We start from the raw sequence: 21,412 nt of genomic DNA, 5'->3' as shown, positions 1-21,412 counted from the left end.
TGTTCCCATACACTTAGGGTTTGTCCCTTTGTTCAGCAAATACATGCATAGCCCCTTGGGTCTGGATTCTGAGTGTTGGGGAACACAAGAGTGAAGATGCTTGTTCTCATGGAGCTTCTGTTCTAGTGGGAGAAGCAGACACCAAAAAGAGGGTTTCAGCTAGTGATGGGTGCTGTGAAGAATGTAGAGCAGGATAGGGACAGGGTGGGGTGGTGTCTCTCTCTGTTAGGTTGTTGGGGAAGGCCTCCGAGAGTGTGGTGTTTGGGCCAAGATCTGATAATGAGGAGCCTTTGTGGGAATGTCATTGATGAGTGTGCTAGGCAGAGGGAAGAGTTGGTAAATTACAAGGCAGGAACCAGTTTGCAAAGGAACTTGAAGAAGGTCAATAAAAGAAAGAGGATGAGGCTGATAGTGACTGGTCTTATGGAATTTTACTCTAAGTGAATTAGAAACGCTTTGGAGGGTTTAGATGGGAAAGGGAGGGCTTGCATTATATTCTGAAAAGTTAATTCTTGCTATTATGTGGAGAACAGATTGTAGGGGAGTAAGGAGATGTTAGGAGATGGTCCAGGTGGAGATGAGCATGGTTGGGACTGGAGTGTTATTAATGGGGATGGAGAGAAGAGGATGGTTCCAGGATATATGCTGGAGCCAGAGTTGAAGATGTGTTGACAGAATGCTTGTGAGGGGTGAGGCAGAGAGGAATCAAGGATGACTTTTAGGATTTTGCCTTGAAAGAAAGGGTGGGTGGTGGTGTCGTTTATTGAGATGGGAAAAACTAGAGGAGGAATAGATTTAGGGGGAAGGAGGTAAGTCATCAGAGATCTGGTTTTGCACAGGAACAGGTGGATGTATCCTTAACTTTATAAATGTAATGAATTTTAAAAAGAATTGAGAAAAGATTTATATCTGAGGTGATTGCAGTGTGGGAGCTCTGAGATTGTCTTAAACTAAAATTTCCTTAGGGTTCTGGGTAGGGTGGTGTTCTACAAATCAACGTATAAGATTTTTTTTTTTTTTAACTCATCCACAAAGTATTTGTGTTCTAGGTAATTTCACTTTAAAATGGTACAGTGATTCTTCCAAAGTTATTATGCTGGTTAATGACAGTTCATCAGAATCCCTGGCTGGGTTCCTTTGTTATTAGCTGCAATTTGTATTTTTTCCATATTTTTTCTTTTTTCTTAGTTACATCATTTGATATACAGAAGTTAGATGTCCATGTAGTCCAGTCTTTTCCTTTCTGGTTTTAGGGTTGTTCTCCCCATAAGCTGAGGAAGTTTATTGCTCTGGAGAGGTTTTTTTTTAAAGTAACATGTTTCTGATTCTAGAAGGGGTACGAATCACCTCAACGTCATTTTTACCCCAAATGATACATTGTCTCAGCACCATGTGTTGAATAAGCTCCCATTTCCCTACCAATTTGAAATGCCATCTTCATCATACTCAAAATTCCTGGGTATGTTTTTGGACCTGCTCTTTTGTTTCATTGATCTTTCTGTCTTTTCTTGTGCCAGTACTACCTGTTGAAGTTATTGGAGGTTGAATAATATTTTAATATCCAGTACACAAGTTCTACTTTGTTACTTTTCTGTTTCAAACATTTCTTGGCTATACTTACCTATTCTTGCTGGGAGAGTTTTGGTGCTCGATTTTTTTTGTTTTTTAATTAATGGTTTGATAAAAAAGAGAAAGCATTCATATTTAGCTCTTTAGTCCATTTTTGTGCCCAGAACACTAAGCTAATTCAACACCTTTTATTTATCTTGATTCTTGCTTCCCTTGCGCTGAAGACAGGGAACTGTTTTGTTCTTTCTCAGAAGAAAGAGGTGGTGGTTCCCCTTCTTTGCCCCAGGAGTGATAAAGGGCACTATTAAAGACTAGCATCAGTCTATAGGGAATTGTGGTAAGAAAGTTTGAGAAACACTAGCTTTAGATATAGGAATCTTATTGCAAAATGTTGTTTTAGTTAATGGCCTCTTCCTAATGCTTTAAATGAAGGTAGACTGTTCATTTTACCAACCTTAATGAGCAGATCTCAGAGTTCCTTCTTTCTTGAACTCAGTAAACCATGTTTATCTTGAAACAGTTTAGAGCAAGGCTTGCTTTCTCAGGTAGAATTCAGTTTGGCAAAAAAATTACTGAAAGGCTTCTATAATCCAAATAATCAACCTGTAAGTGAACTTTTGGGGCACAACCCATTTCACGTTATAAATTACCTGTATAAGAAAACTGGTGAAAATTGTGGTCCTGAAAATGACTTTAGTATTGTGTCATGGTTCCAGATCTTGATGCTCTCAAACAGAATATTCCAAGGATAGTTGTAGTTGTCAGTAGAAGAGTATACATGATTGTGTTTTTATTGCATGGGAAATTTCACTTTTCCCCATCCATTAATTAAGCTGCAGTTTTTGAAAATGGATTAATAATTCCATTCCTGCAGAGTTCATCATCTAGGGAAGGAAACAAACAATACTATTGAGTGATAGGGCTCACAGGGTGCCTGGACTAATTACTGTGTGGGTACAGAAGAAAGAGGCCTGCATTGACTTAAGAAGGGGATCGAGGTGGGTCTCACTCACATTCTTACCCCTCTTCCCTTGCATAGTCTTGAAAGATGAGCAGGAGTTTTTGAGGCAGAGATGACAACAGGTTCCTGGAAATGTGGAATAGCAGGAAGTAGTGAAGGGATGATGAGAAAGGGCTGGGATCTGAGAGCTAGTAATTCCATTAGAAATTTTTCCAAAGGAATTTAAAGATGTGTTCAAGGATGTATGTTATGAAGTGGAAATTGCAAGTATCTTTGGTGTCCTGTATTAGGAGCTATGGATCATAATTGATTTCACTAATTTGTCCATGCTGTGATCTACTTCTCTAACCTTAAAAAATGATATGACCACAAAACTGTAAAGCAGCTATACTCCAATATAAGAAAAAAGAGAAAAAAAAAGATGTGGCTGAAATGTGTTTATTGGAATGAACAGAGGTTCATAATATATCTCAGTGAGAGTAGGTTTTAAAATTGTATGCCTGTATGAGACCATTTTAAAAATCAAATGAAATAAATGTTTGTGTTTGTGTGACATAGAAAAGAAAATGTGAAAGAATATACATACCATGATGCTGAATGATTTTTCATGTTGGCACTTTCTTGTATTTTTGAGTTTTTCTACAGTGAACACTTTGTAATAAAGCTACATAACTGCAGTTAAAAAAGAAAAAGGAGGTGACAGCTCTTGGAAGGAAATGTGAGTGAAGTTTTGAGTGTGTTAAATTGTAAGTACCTGCAAGACTGCTGAGCACAGATGGCATGTTGGCCCTGGGTTCCCTAGGGTTTCAAGTCAGGGTCATTCTTGTTTCAGTAAATGACAGTTAATCCTGCCCCAAAATGTAGGGTTAACACATGTATTTGGTTATTGTAACTGTATTTCCTCAGTTACTGTAACTTCACCCTTCCAGGCGATACTTGGGAGAATCAGGTGACAGCGCTTTTAATGTGAGGATTTTTGTATATTCATATAAGTATTCAGTGCCTTCATCTTTTTTTTTTTTTTTTGTGGTACGCGGGCCTCTCACTGTTGTGGCCTCTCCCGTTGCGGCGCGCAGGCTCAGCGGCCATGGCTCACGGGCCCAGCCGCGGCATGTGGGATCTTCCCAGACTGGGGCAGGAAGCCATGTTCCCTGCCTCGGCAGGCGGACTCTCAACCACTGCGCCACCAGGGAAGCCCCCTTCATCTTTTATTGTCAGTGTCTTTTTGGCTTCTGGTTCTGGATAGAATTGGAGGAACAAGAAACTAAGTTACAGTGTAAAAGTAGTGAAACTGTTCGTCTCACCTTAATTCAGTGTCATTTCCTGAAGCGTTCAGGGCTGCTATATTTTTTCTGTAGTTGAGTACATTTTAATGTGAATGATTAAAAATAAGGTGTAGACTGCTCTGATTTGATGTGAACTCTGGGCTTGCAAAACCCAAGAATTATTGAAAATGTAGATACTAATGCCATTAAAATGATTGTCTTGTAAATTGAACCTAGGTGCTGATTTTCTGTTAAACTTTGTTCTGTGTGTTTCCAACCTAATACCAGAAAATAATTGGGCAGGATTTAGAGTGGCAGAGGGACCCAAACACGGAATGAGGGTTTCAGAAAGTAACGTTTGAATGAAGTCTTCTGGCCTTCGAAACCAGCCCAAACTCTGAAGGTGTCCTTGACAGGCAGGCCTCAGCCAGGCAGACAGTGGGAGGAGGTGGCTGAAGTGGGTGTAAGCCTTCTCTCATTATCTCTGATGACTGTTTTCTCAGCCTTAGCACTAGAGGTGGGACTGCAGAACAAATGTGGGCAGACAGGTGTGGGGATGAACAAGCCAGTAGGCTGGCCAGTGGAGGTGTTGGAATCAGACCCCAATTGTGTCCTGGTTTCCACATCTTTTAGCTTTGTGATCTCGGGCAAATTACTTACCTGCCTCTGAGCCTCAGTCTTTTCATCTGTAAAACGTGGGTATTGGTGCCTCTCACACCTTGTGGAGTTGTCATAGGTTGAGAGTCTGATGCCCTCAACCCACTGCCCTGCACGCCATGACTCCTTTTGGGTGTTGGTGATTGGGAAGCTGTCTTGATGCCAGGGAACACCTCAACAGAGGAAGCAGACTGGCTTGCACAGGAGTTGGCTGTGGTTCAGGGTGGTTTTATTGTTTACATTAAACAACACTCATTTTTTTTTTCTTAGAATTATATTTGAAAACGAATTTTGTTTATGCATGATTAAGAATTAGTTGTGTATTTACGCTTTTAAGTGTACAGCAGCAAAATATAAACTATCAATGTATGCAAAGTGGCTCTCTAAGACTTGAAGCTTTGGAAATGGACCACAAGATCAGAATTTGCCTTTTGCCATTAACACTCCAACTTTTAATTCTTGTGTTTCAAAGAGAGCGTATTTGTGGTCTCTTTGTTGATGAGTATTTCTATTGTTTGCTGTGAACCTAGGCTCAAAGGGCAGGTTGCACTGAGCTGTTAATACCTTGGAACTGCCTCCTGGGCTAGTGCCCAGGCCGTTGTTGAGGTGGGAAGCTGTAATCCACCCTCCAACATCTTTACTGGGGGAAGGGGCCAGGAAGGCTCTTTAATGCTTGCTTTTACCTTAAGTCTAGTTTTCAGGATTAATGGTAAGGAGTCTAATTTGATTTTTCCTTTAAAAATTTTTCCCAACATTTATGATCCCCGTTATATATTTCCCCACCTACTTCTAAAAAGAATTTGAGATTGCTCATATCATAAGGTCATATCCAGTGAGACAGTTAAAATTTTTAAAAGAGGAAGCTACATATCCGGAAACCACATACACGGAAGGGGGAACCTGCTGCTAAGTGCAGTGCTCCTGGGCTGAATAAGGCTTGTATATCCTGCCGGGGGCATTCCTTCAGTTCCAGGAAAGGCCTTGAGTCCTCATTGGGTAGACTGTCTGGGAAGACCTCAGTTCTCCCAGGCCCGTGGCTGCTCTGACTGGCAGTATAGAACTGTCCTCCATGTACTTTTTTGGGAGGATGAGCTAAGATTGCTGCTCCATCACACGGTGCCTCCTGTAAGGGTACTCAGTACATTTGCTCCGTTTCTCTACCATAGATGCAGGGGAGAAACTTCCCTGAGGTCTTAGTATCTGGAATCATTATGTCACTTAACCCTGAACAGTAAGACACAGTCTTGTGACTTCTCTTGGTTGTCTGCCGGAAGGCTTACTACCCTGATTTTGCCCTCCCTGCTACAGGCACCACCTTCATGCCTTGCTCCAACTTTCCTACTTTTGTTTTTCTTTTGCTTAATTTTCTTGCTTATTCTTTTCATCCTGTGTGCATTTTGTCTTAAATCCTTTCTGTAATAGGGAAGAATATAAATGTATACATTTAATTTCTGTTAATTTCTGTTATCTATCAGTTCTGCAGGGGAAAACTATATTCTCCCTTCCTTCCTTGACTCCAAATTCTGAGGTGATTTGATCATATGAGTCTTTTCAAACTTACCACTGTAACCATCAGACCACATATGTAATAGTGATTTGGGGGTCTCAGAAAATCTCCCCTTCTTATTTATAAAACTTACTGTAACTATTAAAGTTTAGAAAATGTGAAAGAAAGTACTCAATCTTACTCCAGTTTTCTTTTAGTTTTTTCCATTGATCAGAGTAAAAAAATATTTTTATTACACAAGTAAAATTATCTGTTAAATATTTTTATTTCTTTGGATGCTTTTTAGTTTAAAGCTTTCTCCTGGATTAAAATTTTTTTTTTTCCCTAACTCTATTTGTTGTAGAAAACATGAAGAAAAGTAAATCCCTTCTGATCCTCTATCCAAAAATAACCATAGTAAACACTTTGGTGTAGAGTTGTACTTTATTTTATTTTGTATGTGTACTTTTGTTCCCTTATTAATCCATATCACAAGTATTCTATTGTCTGCTTTTAAAATTTACCTGTATATTATGAATGTGTACCCAGGACAACAGTCATGCTGTAGATGTGGTTTCGTACAGAAATGTATTTTATGTAGTTTTTCTTAAAATGACATGAATAGAAATGGAGACTGTTATTAAATCCTAACTCTGCAAAAGCATTCCTCAGTGAAGCTAATGTCCAGCTGCATGACTTAACTGTGATTTAACTTGATATAGGGTCAGTGTTTAGAAGCCTGGAGGAAAGGAAGGTTATTAGCTTGGCACTCTCAGATTTCAGTTGTTTTATCTGTGCTTTAGCAAGAGTTGGTTATCAGTCCATTGAAAAGTGAGCTTTCCGGCAGGGGCCCTTGCAAATGTTCTGTGGTTTCAATTAAGTGAGAGCTCTTTGCTCCTGGTTACAAACGTGTTGATGGCAAAGTTGACATTTGCTTACGAAAATTAAGGAAGCTGACCTGTTTCTGTCTCAGAAGGGGGGCCAGTTTGCTTCTTCAGTACCAGTTCCTTCATTTCTTTGAAATTATTGATGCCCTCCCCCTGGCTTCCCCAGGGTGGTGAATCATGATTTATGTTCCAGAACTCTTTATGGAGCTATTTAAGCTAAAGGTACCCTAAGTAAAAAGATCATAATTTGCCAAGATTGAAGGATTTACAAAAGCTCAATATTAAGAGATTTCCCTCAAATTACCAGTCATTTAAGAACAGAAAAGGGCAACGTGAGGTTTTTCCTTGGGTTACCTGAAAAAGAAAAGATAATAATCAGTGGAGTTACCTTAAAACTGCAGAGAGGCTTTTAAAGATGGTTTGAGGTTAGATTGTCTGTTTTTAAAATTAACTGGTTGCTCTTCCTGGACAAATTACACCATTTCAGGTTATAGTTCAAGTATTAATCACATCACTGATGGTTGTACTGCTAGTGCTTCCATCGCTATATTCTATCTGGGGTGGCACATAGGAAGCAGAGCCAGACAAAATGAATTTTGATCCTCAGTCTGATATGAAAGATTCTGGTGTTTTAAGTGAGAACACTTTTAAAGTTTAAAGTCTTTTTAGACTTCTACCCTGACATTGTCTTGAGATTGATAGTATGATAGAACTCTGTTATATAGCTTGAGTGTCAGGTTTTTAGCCAGAAATAAGAGAAGCAGCATTTTTCACAATGCCTTCACTCTGGTGTGTAATCTTGAGACTGACTATTCCAAGTTCAGCCCACATTTTCCTGTCTCCCTCATTTTTCTTTCAGTACCTTATTTTATTTGCAAACTCTTGTATTCCCTAATAAGTCACAATTAGTAATGCTTACCTCATGCCAGGCTGACTTCTAAGCTCTTTTAGATGTAATAATCCATTTAACCCTCACCACTACCCTATAAGGCAGGTACTATTATTATCCCCAGTTTACAGATAAGGAAAGTGAGTCAGAGTAACTTGCCCAAAGTGAAGCCAGGATTTTCACCCCAATAGCCTGATTCCAGAGTCCATGCTCTTAACCATCACACACTGTATTGTGTCTCAAGAGCAGGTTTTTCCTCTGAATGTAAGCGCTGTCTTACCGACCCTGTATTCCAAATAACCCCATGATGCTTTAGGATTTTAATGGCTTCTGGAGTTGACTTACTTTAGTACTACTTTGAATGTCGTCTGTATTATTAATCATAGAAGCAGTTGGGTAGAAGCTAAAGCTAAGTTGATTTTATTCAATACCCTTTTAAAATCAGTTGTGAGATAGTACAGACTATTTTGTTTAAAATTATTTCAGAAGTACCATGAACTGTAGTATAATTCAGCTCCAGCATGTCTGTGGATTTTACCTCTTAATAATTATATTCTGGTTGTATTTTGATTAAGTTGCTTTCTTTCTGCATGTAGGAATGTTAGTGTGCCTCACCTGGAAATTTCTCAAAGATAAGAGACAGCTCGTTTCTTGCCCTTTTGCGTGCGCACGCTCATACATATGCACGGCATATTTAAGTCCCTTATTTCACACGAGTGAGCAGTATTTATTGAACTCTATTACTTGCCAAGGACCGAAATTATTTATGTTTTTGAAGAATTGTTCTGCCAAACAAAAATCATTTCTACATGAATGGAGAAATAAGGGGCTTCTTGACAAATAAGGGGCTTCTTGACTTGGATGGGGGATCTTCTTCGTATAACTTCGTTATCACTGACTTCCCCAGACTGGGAAATTGTCTCCCTCCTGATGATGGTGCTATGTCAGAAGAGTGCATTTAAGTTATATTTTATGTAGGTTGATGTTCATTCCCATTTTAAAATGGACTTTCTCTTTGCAGGAGGGGTTGATTTCTCTTTAAATTAATTGCCTCGTTCCTACTATGTTTACATGCTTTTTTTCAGGAGCAAATCCTTTGTGAAAATGAAGTACAGTACCTAGTATAGCATCTGTAGTCCCATCAGGTTTCATTTATGACGAATTCTTTGTTAAGGGTTCTGTAAATGGTATAAGACCTGTAGGTCCATTTTAAATCCATAGGCATTAAGGGAAAAACATTACAACTACTGTATTACATCCATTCTAAGATGCACTTTTTTTTTTCACATTTTAACATCTCTGAAGTGAGGATGCGTTTTACAGTTGCTCTCATCATGTGATTATGATTGGCTATACAGGCATACTTCGGAGATAACTGTGGAAGTTCCAGACTGCTGCAATAAAGCAAATATCCCAATAAAGCGAGTCATAATTTTTTTTGGCTTCCCAGTGTATATTAAAATTATGTTTATGCTTATCAGACTGGTCTGTTAAGGTGCAGTAGCATTATGTTTAAAAAGCAATGTACATATGTTAATTTTAAAATACTTTATTTCTAGGCCTTTCTCACCTTCTGAGATGGCCCACACTCTGTCTGTGGAGTGTGTTTTCTCTAAATAAATCCACTTCTTACCTATCACTTTGTCTTTCACTGAATTCTTTCTGCGATGAGATGTCAAGAACCTGAGCTTCATTAAGTCCTGAAACCAGGAAAAAGCTGAGAAGCAGCCCTGGGACCTGGGATTGCTCAGACCACCTTAAATCAGCCTCACCGCCCCAGCTATTCTGGAAATTCCTTTCTCCGTGGTAGTTGGCTGGGTGCACCAGCCAATCTGGCTGTGGCGCTCCCACATGGGTCCGTGAGGTCACAATGAGCACTGGCCAATGGGGATCAAGGAACCGGCAACCAATGGCAGAAGGCACTAGGATCGGCTGGGCCAATGGGAAGGCAGCGAGGTGCTCCCAGCTGGGTATGGAGAACGTGGCTCCCCCTCCCGAAGAGAAGCTGGGACTCTCGTGGTCGCCTGATCCTGGCGGGTTGTGGGGTTGGGGGGACTCTGGCTCGGTTAGTATCCAGAGAACAGGGAGAAGCGAGCCACCAAAGAAAACAAAAAAAACCTTTATTTCTAAAAATGCTAACCATTATCTGAGCCTACAGAGCCAACCATCAGCCTCTTTTTGCAGTAGTAACATCAAAGATCACCATAACAAACATAGTAGTAATGAAAAGTTTGAAATATTGTGACAGTTAAAATTGCGACAGAGACATGAAGTGAGCAAATGCTGTTGGAAAAATGGTGCCGATAGACTTGCTCCTGCAGTGGCTTCCTGCTGCTTTAAAGCATAAAGGCCCCCACCTCTGGAGGGCTGCTAGGCCTTGCAGTTTTCCCCCATCAAGACAGCCCCCCCGCCCACACACACACACTCTGGGTCTGCTTCTCATCCTTGATGTTCACCCGCCTCAGGGAAGCATTCCTCGCTCCCTGTCTGGTTGGTGTCCTTTGTTTGCTCACCTTTCTTGGATAAATGTATGACTGGCCTCGTGTGGACTCCACATCAGCTGCAGGGTCTGTGTTTTGCTCACCGCTGCATCCCCGTGGCCTAATGCATACTTGGCACTTGATGAGCATTCCAAGAAAATGTGTTGAATGAACAATTTTTAAAAAAAATTTTTTTGTTTTAGAGAGCGGAGGAGTTTGTAGGTAGGGAGTTGGTAGTATCAGAGAATTAACCTGAATATCTAGACTTGGTGCCTTGGCAATTTGGTTTTCAGCCATAGCTAAAACATAGTTATCTGGGAAATATTTTAATACTTCATCATTCTTTTTCATTGGGATTCTTTTGAAAATGAGTTAGGACTTTGCAATACCGGTAGTGTGGGCTTCCATTAAGGGGAAGCTTTTTATCATCCTTTTGAATGTACATTCAGAGTGATTCAACATGAATCAAGATATGGGAATTTATGGAAATGGGAAGCCTGGAATAAACTGTTCCTCACCGATGTTTATTTTAATTCCAGAACATGGTCCAAGACAATTCCTGGGAAAGTCGAATTCTTCTCTAGTGAAGGTTCAGACACATCGATCCCAATTCCAATAGTGCCACTGCGGGGAGTGGACGACTCCTACCCACCCCAGAAGAAGTCTTTTATGATGCTCAAGTACATGCATGACCACTACTTGGACAAGTATGAATGGTTTATGAGAGCAGACGATGATGTTTACATCAAAGGAGACCGTCTGGAGAATTTTCTGAGGAGTTTGAATAGTAGTGAACCCCTCTTTCTTGGGCAGACAGGACTGGGCACCACGGAAGAAATGGGGAAACTTGCTCTGGAACCTGGTGAGAACTTCTGCATGGGGGGCCCTGGTGTGATCATGAGCCGGGAAGTTCTCCGGAGAATGGTACCACACATCGGCAAGTGCCTCCGGGAAATGTACACAACCCACGAGGATGTTGAGGTGGGAAGGTGTGTCCGGAGGTTTGCAGGGGTGCAGTGCGTCTGGTCTTATGAGGTAAGAACAGAAGAAAATCTGTTGATTTTGTTACTAGGTCTGGACCAGTCATAGGAAGCTATTAGTGATAATGTCCTCTTTAAGGCTTAAAAATTCATATTAAGTTATACATTTTTATCTTAGTTCTTTTAATTTGAATTCTCTCTTATTACTTTTTCTCTCGGTTTTTAGAACATACCTTATGTACTTTTGTCCTAAAATCTTAGTTAATAATGGCATTTGGGACCCAAAGAAAAGGATTAATACAGGTCACAGTGATACTTTCATGATTTTCCAGATTTATCTAATCTGACTTCTGATTTTGCAGATGTGATTATAAGAGTGTCCCTTTTCTCCCAAAGGTCTGACTTCTCTCATCTGGTCACGTTGACCAACACAGTTTAGAAACTTAAATGTTTGAATTCATAAAATGAGTAATGATGTAAAACAGCCAATAATATTTGGCTTTGCATATATATTAAACCTTGACTTTTTAACAGTTGTTATGATCTGTAAGTTTGCAATATAGTTGTTCCTTTCAGAATAGGCAGTTTCCAACATATTGATACATCGGTGCAATTTTTTGAAGGAAACCTACTTGGGAATGTTTTCTCTTTAATAGTTGTGGAGAATATGAGTTAGCTTTTGATTTCTCTTTGTTTTTATTGGCAGATGTGCACCTCTTGCCTACAGTTGCAGGATGTGACATTAGTCAGAATGGAAAAAATGATTTAGATTGTGTTGTTTAGATTGATACACTACTGATAGTTGTGAGGAGCAAAGGGAATTGCTAGACCTTTGCCCAAGAAAAAGAAATGCATTTTCAGATGTAAAGTGTTAGCTTGTCTTCTGAGTTAATTTTCTAAAGTGCTTGTGTGAAGAAATGGTATTCTGGCCTGTACTTGCCTTTCTCCTAGACTTCTTTTTAAATGTCTCCTAATCTCACTATTTCTTTAGTTTGAACTTTTAGGGAAGTGGACATTTTCGAGTATACAGGAAGTAGTCTTCGTATAGTTTCCAGTTATAAAAGAAACATTGTAAATCCCAAATGTGATCTGAGTGAACACTCTAATCTCTTTGTGTACCTCCCCCGCCTCCCCATGCATGGGCCATTGCTCACTGGATCTAGGGGGGATTCTGTTTTTATGGATTTTGGCTGCTAGGAAATCCGTTTGGAGATTTCGTGCAGTTTTAAGCACGATACAGCTGGCAGTATTCCTGCATTTTCCCCATCCTTAATTAAGTAGTTATAACCTTAACAAGTTTCATTATTCTTAAAATGTGTAATGCCTTGTGTATTTTGGAGTGCTTTATGCTGCCCCTGATCTCTGAGAAGCTAGCCTTCCTGCTAGAACTGCAGAGTATAGGCCTACCTTTGAGAGAGAATTTAAAAAAATCTCTTAGTGTTGTCATACTGTTAGATCTTACACGCTGATAGGTAGACACCAACAGAGTCAGTACCTTGAGTTTATCAGGAGCTCTGACCTAACATTAGTGCCAAGATAGAGTGAGAAAATATTGTCTTGGGGGTGTAGGGGTTGGGAGACAGTTTTGGGGCTATTTCCCTTTATTATGATGTAATCGCCAAAGTTTTCTAAGGCCTGAAGTGAGGGTGCCGGGAATCATCCTGTCTGTACGCTTGGAACTGCCGGTTAGACTTGACGCATCTGGTAAATGACCTTATTAGCTAAAAGGATCTGGTGGGGGAGGAAGCTCCTTCCCTGGGTCACTCCCTGTCCTTGCCCAGGATCTCCTGAGTCAGCTTCAGATGCTGTCTACTGCTTTGCATTTCCCTAAATGCCTGATGACACAGTTTCTAGATACTGCTGGCTTGGTCTCCACAGGGCTTGTACCAGATGACTCTCCTTTTGTGGGAGAATATCTTTTCCCAGAGTGTGGCTTGCAAATGTGGTATTTTTATTATATGCAAATTGTGAGTTTAAGTGTAGTCTAGTTTATCATTCTTTTCCTGTATGGTTTGTGTTTTTCATGTCTTAAGAAATTCTTCCCTTCCTTGGGTCACAGGAACTTTCTATACATTTTTCTATAAATATAGTTTTGCCTTTCACATGGAGTTCATCCATATCATTTTTAAGAATTCTATTGGGACATTTACCATTTTATTAGACCTTTGATTTCTTTTCTGTTTCCTTTTTTGTTCTAACAGAAAATGCTTAAGAGGTTCTAACCTAAGTCGTCATTAGGATTTATCATTGTGTTCACCACTCAGGCAAGATTAATACCCTCATGTGGATGAGGAACTTTTATTAAACTTTCTGTAAATCTAGTTTCTCCATTAAGGCTCACATTATGAGAAATTATTGAGGTGGAATCTTATTTTAAAGACAATTATGTTAAGCTTTGGGTCTTGGAAGGTACTTTTTTAGCTCTATTATAAACCTAGCCAGAAGGTGTAATTTTTTTTTTTTGCAAGTCCCAGATAATGTCTTGGGATTACACTTACATAATTAAAGTGGCTCCTCAGGAGCAACTGTCATAATCAAAATCCAGATTCATTTCTAAGCTTGTTTTGACTATTTACTTTTTTTTTTTTTTGGCCGCACCACACATCATGTGGGATCCTAGTTCCTCGACCAAGGATTAAACCTATGCCCCCTGCAGTTTTGAAGCACAGTCTTAACCACTGGACCACCAGGGAAGTCCCTGTTTTGACTATTATTGGTGGCTAATTATTAATACATGACTTTAAAAACTTTATTTGGAAATCATTTTAATTTCACAGGAACATTACAGAAAAAAAAAGTACAAGGAACATCCATATACCTATACCCAGAGTAACCTGTTATCGTTTTACTCCATTTGTGCTATCATTTGCTTGACTGCCCCTCCACCCTCTTCCAGTACAGAGACATAGACTTACCCAACCACCATTTATGGGTAGCTTTCTTTGTGGCCCTTTACTTTAAATAATGTCAATGTATTTTGAGTACAAATAGAGAACTTCTCTTATACCACTACAGTACAGCTTAAGTAAATTTAACATAATGTTGTCTGTAGACTCAGTAAAGTCCTGGTAACAGCTCTTCCTTCTCCATTACAGGCTCCAGCCTGGGGTCTTGCATTTGATTGTCATGTCTCTTTAATCTAGGATGTTTGCACAGCCTCTTTCTTTGTCTTTTATGACCTTGGCATTTTTGTTAAGTGACTTTAAAAATTTCATTTTCATAATGAAAAAATGTGACTGCAATATGGTAACCCATTAGGCGGTTTTTAGTAATGCTTTTCAAGGCTTATTAAATCTCCCACTGTAAGGATCCAGCAGCAGAGAGAGTGCGGACCTTGAGACTGTTAATACTGGTGGAAAAGAGGTAGAAGGAGCTGGCAGGCCTGACTCCCCCTCGTCACATGGGGTCAGCATCACTAACTCAAGTTATACCAGTTTTTTTCTTTTTTTGATAAACATTATTGAATGATTTGACACAGTAATTTATTTTATTTAGGTAAATCTATGAAATATTATACTACTCTTTTAATAGGAGGGGACAAAAAGAAAGTTGACCTAAATAATCTATTCATTTTATTTTTCATTTCTTACTGAAGTATATATATATCATACCTTTGGAAAAGTGCACAGATCATAAATAAGTATAGAGCTCAGTGGATTTTCACAAACTGGACATAGCTATGTAACCAGCATCCAGATCTTGCTTTTATTATTTTAACTCAACGTTTGACTAGGTAGAAAATGATCATTACTAATGAAAGTTAGCAACAAGCATAGATAGATTTGGCAACTTAAAAAAAAGTTTATCTTTTTAATAGCTAATGCTGTCATATGGTTCAGAATTCAAAAGTGCAAAGGGTTTACTAGGATAAGTCCTGCCACCTCTATCTCCAACCACTGGGTTCCCCTCATGAGTCAGCCACCATAGTGCACCTTTACAGATACAACCTATGTATATATAAGCAATTAAGTTTGTATATCTTCCCCCTTTTATATGAATGTTAGCATGTTTTACATACTATGCACATCTTGCTGGTTTTCACTTACATGTCTTGGAAGATTTTCCTTTCGGTACATAAAGAGCTTCATCTTTTTTTAATGGATATTCAGGCTATTTCCAGTTCTATTCAGCAGTGTTTCTAACCAGTCATTTATCCTAATGTTTCCCAGTCTTTTTTACATCATGGCACACATGTTAAGGCAACTGCCTCAAGAGGGCTTCTGCTACCGCATCCCTTAACCACTCTACCCGCCCTCTGCAGACCCAAAGGGATTGTTATTTGGCACATCTAGAACTGTTTGGGATACACCAGTACACCAAGCCACACCAGTTGTGATGTCTGAGTTAAGCAGTTAATATTTATTAAGGGATCATTAATGGCCCAAGTACTGCCCTCCGAACTGGTAGGAAATTGCAAAAGAAGAATGAAAGATGAATGGCCTTTTTCTCCCTCAAAGACTTTAGTCTAGTTGAGGAGACAAAAACATATATGTCCATGAAATAGTTGAAAAAAACCTTAAAAGTGTAAAACCTTGTGATGCTGATTTTAAATATAAAATGGAAGGGTAAGATCTATGATGTTCTTATTTTTAAAAATTATTTTTTAGCTGCATTGGGTCTTTGTTGTGCACACGGGCTTTCTCTAGTTTTGGGGGCTACTCTTTGTTGGTGTGCGTGGGCTTCTCATTGCAGTGGTTTCTCTTGTTGCAGAGCATGGGCTCTAAGGTGCGCGGGCTTCAGTAGTTGTGGTGCGTGGGCTCAGTAGTTGTGGCTCACAGGCTCTAGAGAACAGGCTCAGTAGTTGTGGTGCACAGGCTTAGTTGCTCCGTGGCATGTGGGATCTTCCCAGACCAGGGCTGGAACCAATGTCCCCTGCACTGGCAGGCGGATTCTTAACCACTGCGCCACCAGGGATGTCCCTATGATGTTCTTTTTATAGGAAGGCATATCACCAAGGGGAATTGGAGTTTAGAGCAAAATATGTGAAAAGAGAAGTTCTTCCTTATTAGTCTGACTGGCTTTTAAAGGAGTATTGAACATCCTTACATCAGAAACCTGAGATATTTTTCTTTAATCATAGAAGAAATAATGTTTCTTAACTGCTAGTTGTCTTAGAGCTGCTTTGTGTTATAGGGTGCCTTCCTCATTCCTATAGGCTGCCCATTAACTTACGTGGCCAAGAACCAGGCAGGCCTCTAAATGGCTAGAATAGATGCTCAAATACTGAGCACTAATGCAGCCTGTTTCTTCGAGGCAGAGCCCTTCATGGTCTTATACTGAGCCTTATTCTTTTGTTCTGGCAGTTTGGTCGTTCAATTTCCAAGCCCCTGATAGATTAGAAGGGCAAATTAGCACCCCCAAAAGGGGGATACTATGTAAGGACTGTGTCAGCAGTGAGTGGGAAAGGCATGAAGGGAAGTGAAAAATAAGAGAAAGTAAGGCGGCTGTGAAAAGCACAGCAGTCTAAGACCAATCACTGTGTTATTGATTTCTATCTAATTTTGTTCCATATGGTTGGAGAACATACTTTGTATTATTTCCAATTAAAAAAAATTTATTGAGTCTTTTTTATGGAATCACATATGGTGTACCCTGGAGAATGTTCCATATGTACTAGAGAAGAGTGTGTATTGTGCTCTTGTTGTGTGGACTGTTGTCTAAGTCTAGTTGATATTTATGTTGATCAAGTCTTCTCTTTCCTTGTTTGTCTGGCTAGTTCTATCCATTATTAAAAATTGGATATTGAAATCTCCAATATTATTGTTGAATTGTCTATTTTTCCCTTTTATTATGTCTGGTTTTGCTTCATATATTTTGGGGCTCTGTTGTTAGGTGTATATATGCTTATAACTGTTAGATCTTCCTGATGGATGACTCCTTTTATCATTATAAAATTTCTTCTTTCTTCTTTAGTAACAATTTTTGTCTTAAAGTCAATTTTGTCTGATATTAGTACAACCACTCCAGTTCTCTTTTGGTTACTGTTTGCATGGCATATCTTTTTCCATCCTTTCAATTTCAGCCTATTTGTGTCTTTGAATCTAAAGTGTGTCTCTTGTAGAAAGCATATAATTGGATCACTTTTTAATCCATTCTGCCAGTTCTGCCTTTTAATTGGAATGTTTAATCTATTTACATTTAATATTACTGATAGGGTAGGATTTATGTCTCTCATTTTGCTATGTGTTTTCTATGTCATGTCTTTTTTGTTCCTCCATGCTGCTTTCTTTTGTGTTAAGTACATATTTTCTATACATTTTCACTCTCTTGTCATTTCTTTTACTTTATTTTTTGTTATTTTCTTAGAGGTTACCCTGAGTATTACAATTAACATTAACTGATAACAACCTAGTTCAAATTAATACCAACTTAATAACAATAGTATACAAAATCTTTGCTCCTGTATAGCTAATTCTCCCCTCAGTCCTTAATGCTGTTATTGTCATACAGATTATATCTTTCTACATTGTATGCCCATCAACGTAGATTTAAAATTATAATTTTATAATTTATAAAAATTATAAATTTATAATTATATTTATATAATTTTTAAAAACATCTTTATTGGGATATAATTGCTTTACAATGGTGTGTTAGTTTCTGCTTTATAACAAAGTGAATCAGTTATACATATACATATGTTCCCATATGTCTTCCCTCTTGCGTATCCCTCCCTCCCACCCTCCCTATCCCACCCCTCCAGGCTGTCACAAAGCACCCAGCCAATATCCCTGTGCCATGCGGCTGCTTCCCACTAGCTATCTACCTTACTACGTTTGTTAGTGTGTACATGTCCATGACTCTCTCTCGCCCTGTCACAGCTCACCCTTCCCCCTCCCCATAACCTCAAGTCTGTTCTCCAGTAGGTCTGTGTCTTTATTCCTGTCTTACCCCTAGGTTCTTCATGACATTTTTTTCCCTTAAATTCCATATATATGTGTTAGCATACGGTATTTGTCTTTTTCTTTCTGACTGACTTCACTCTGTAGGACAGACTCTAGGTCTATCCACCTTATTACAAATAGCTCAGTTTCGTTTCTTTTTATGGCTGAGTAATATTCCATTGTATATATGTGCCACATCTTCTTTATCCATTCATCCGATGATGGGCACTTAGGTTGTTTCCATCTCCGGGCTATTGTAAATAGAGCTGCAATGAACAATTTGGTACATGACTGTTTTTGAATTTTGGTTTTCTCAGGGTATATGCCCAGTAATGGGATTGCTGGGTCATATGGTAGTTCTATTTGTAGTTTATTAAGGAACCTCCATACTGTTCTCCATAGTGGCTGAACCAATTCACATTCCCACCAGCAGTGCAAGAGTGTTCCCTTTTCTCCACACCTTCTCCAGCATTTATTGTTTCTAGATTTTTTGATGATGGCCATTGTGACTGGTGTGAGATGATATCTCATTGTAGTTTTGATTTGCATTTCTCTAATGATTAATGATGTTGAGCATTCTTTCATGTGTTTGTTGGCATTCTGTATATCTTCTTTGGAGAAATGTCTATTTAGGTCTTCTGCCCATTTTTGGATGGGGTTGTTTGTTTTTTTGTTATTGAGCTGCATGAGCTGCTTGTAAATTTTGGAGATTAATCCTTTGTCAGTTGCTTCATTTGCAAATATTTTCTCCCATTCTGAGGGTTGTCTTTTGGTCTTGTTTATGGTTTCCTTTGCTGTGCAAAAGCTTTTAAGTTTCATTAGGTCCCATTTGTTTATTTTTGTTTTTATTTCCATTTATCTAGGAGGTGGGTCAGAAAGGATCTTGCTGTGATTTATGTCTTAGAGTGTTCTGCCTATGTTTTCCTCTAAGAGTTTTATAGTTTCTGGCCTTACATTTAGGTCTTTAATCCATTTTGAGCTTATTTTTGTGTATGGTGTTAGGGAGTGATCTAATCTCATACTTTTACATGTACCTGCCCAGTTTTCCCAGCACCACTTATTGAAGAGACTGTCCTTTCTCCACTGTACATTCCTGCCACCTTTATCAAAGATAAGGTGTCCATATGTGCATGGGTTTATCTCTGGGCTTTCTATCCTGTTCCATTGATCTATCTTTCTGTTTTTGTGCCAGTACCATACTATCTTGATTACTGTAGCTTTGCAGTATAGTCTGAAGTCAGGGAGCCTGATTCCTCCAGCTCCTCTTTTCGTTCTCAAGATTGCTTTGGCTATTCGGGGTCTTTTGTGTTTCCATAGAAATTGCAAAATTTTTTGTTCTAGTTCTGTGAGAAATGCCAGTGGTAGTTTGATAGGGATTGCATTGAATCTATAGATTGCTTTGGGTAGTAGAGTCATTTTCACAATGTTGATTCTTCCACTCCAAGAACATGGTATATCTCTCCATCTATTTGTATCATCTTTAATTTCTTTCATCAGTGTCTTACCTGCATACAGGTATTTTGTCTCCTTAGGTAGGTTTATTCCTAGATATTTTATTCTTTTTGTTGCAGTGGTAAATGGGAGTGTTTTCTTGATTTCACTTTCAGATTTTTCATCATTAGTATATAGGAATGCCAGAGATTTCTGTGCATTAATTTTGTATCCTGCTACTTTACCAAATTCATTGATTAGCTCTAGTAGTTTTCTGGTAGCATCTTTAGGATTCTCTATGTATAGTATCATGTCATCTGCAAACAGTGACAGCTTTACTTCTTCTTTTCCGATTTGGATTCCTTTTATTTCCTTTTCTTCTCTGATTGCTGTGGCTAAAACTTCCAAAACTATGTTGAATAAGAGTGGTGAGAGTGGGCAACCTTGTCTTGTTCCTGATCTTAGTGGAAATGCTTTCAGTTTTTCACCATTGAGGACAATGTTGGCTGTGGGCTTGTCATATATGGCCTTTATTATGTTGAGGAGAGTTCCCTCTATGCCTACTTTCTGCAGGGTTTTTATCATAAATGGGTGTTGAATTTTGTCAAAAGCTTTCTCTGCATCTATTGAGATGATCATATGGTTTTCTTCCTTCAATTTGTTAATATGGTTTATCACATTGATAGATTTGCGTATATTGAAGAATCCTTGCAATCCTGGAATAAACCCCACTTGATCATGGTGTATGATCCTTTTAATGTGCTGTTGGATTCTGTTTGCTAGTATTTTGTTGAGGATTTTTGCATCTATGTTCATCAGTGATATTGGCCTGTAATTTTCTTTCTTTGTGACATCCTTGTCTGGTTTTGGTATCAAGGTGATGGTGGCCTCGTAGAAGGAATTTGGGAGATTTCGTCCCTCTGCTATATTTTGGAAGAGTTTGAGAAGGACAGGTGTTAGCTCTTCTCTAAATGTTTGATAGAATTCGCCTGTAAAGCCATCTGGTCCTGGGCTTTTGTTTGTTGGAAGATTTTTAATCACAGTTTCAATTTCAGTGCTTGTGATTGCTCTGTTCATATTTTCTATTTCTTCCTGATTCAGTCTTGGCAGGTTGTGCATTTCTAAGAATTTGTCCATTTCTTCCAGATTGTCCATTTTATTGGCATAGAGTTGCTTGTAGTAATCTCTCATGATCTTTTGTATTTCTGCAGTGTCAGTTGTTACTTCTCCTTTTTCATTTCTAATTCTATTGATTTGAGTCTTCTGCCTTTTTTTCTTGATGAGTCTGGCTAGTGGTTTATCTATTTTGTTTATCTTCTCAAAGAACCAGCTTTTAGTTTTATTGATCGTGCTATTGTTTCCTTCATTTCTTTTTCATTTATTTCTGATCTGACTTTTATGATTTCTTTCCTTCTGCTAGCTTTGGGGTTTTTTTGTTCTTTCTCTAATTGCTTTAGGTACAATGTTAGGTTGTTTATTCGAGATGTTTCCTGTTTCTTAAGGTAGGATTGTATTGCTATAAACTTCCCCCTTAGAACTGCTTTTGCTGCATCCCATAGGTTTTGGGTCGTTGTGTTTCCATTGTCATTTGTTTCTAGGTATTTTTTTATTTCTTCTTTGATTTCTTCAGTGATAACTTCACTATTAAGTAGTGTATTGTTTAGCCTCCATGTGTTTGTATTTTTTACAGATCTTTTCCTGTAATTGATATCTAGTCTTATGGCATTGTGGTCAGAAAAGATACTTGATACAATTTCAATTTTCTTAAATTTACCAAGGCTTGATTTGTGGCCCAAGATATGATCTATCCAGGAGAATGTTCCATGAGCACTTGAGAAAAATGTATATTCTGTTGTTTTTGGATGGAGTGTCCTATAAATATCAATTAAGTCCATCTTGTTTAATGTATCATTTAAGGCTTGT

At 38.7% G+C, this 21,412-nt stretch overlaps 1 protein-coding gene across 1 annotated transcript in view; it reads left to right on the top strand.

Annotated features, from left to right (window-relative positions):
* CHSY1 (chondroitin sulfate synthase 1) overlaps positions 1-21,412 on the top strand; it is an 82,742-nt gene that overhangs the window by 3,140 nt on the left and 58,190 nt on the right. The window contains exon 2 of the mRNA XM_032621620.1: positions 10,734-11,229. Coding sequence (XP_032477511.1) covers positions 10,734-11,229 — 496 coding nt within the window. The remainder of the gene's footprint in view (positions 1-10,733; positions 11,230-21,412) is intronic.

This window comes from Phocoena sinus, chromosome 2, assembly GCF_008692025.1.
Source record: "Phocoena sinus isolate mPhoSin1 chromosome 2, mPhoSin1.pri, whole genome shotgun sequence".
Classification (NCBI taxonomy): Eukaryota; Metazoa; Chordata; class Mammalia; order Artiodactyla; family Phocoenidae; genus Phocoena; species Phocoena sinus.
Note: the sequence above shows the minus strand (reverse complement) of the source record. Positions and strands in the feature narration are given on the sequence as shown.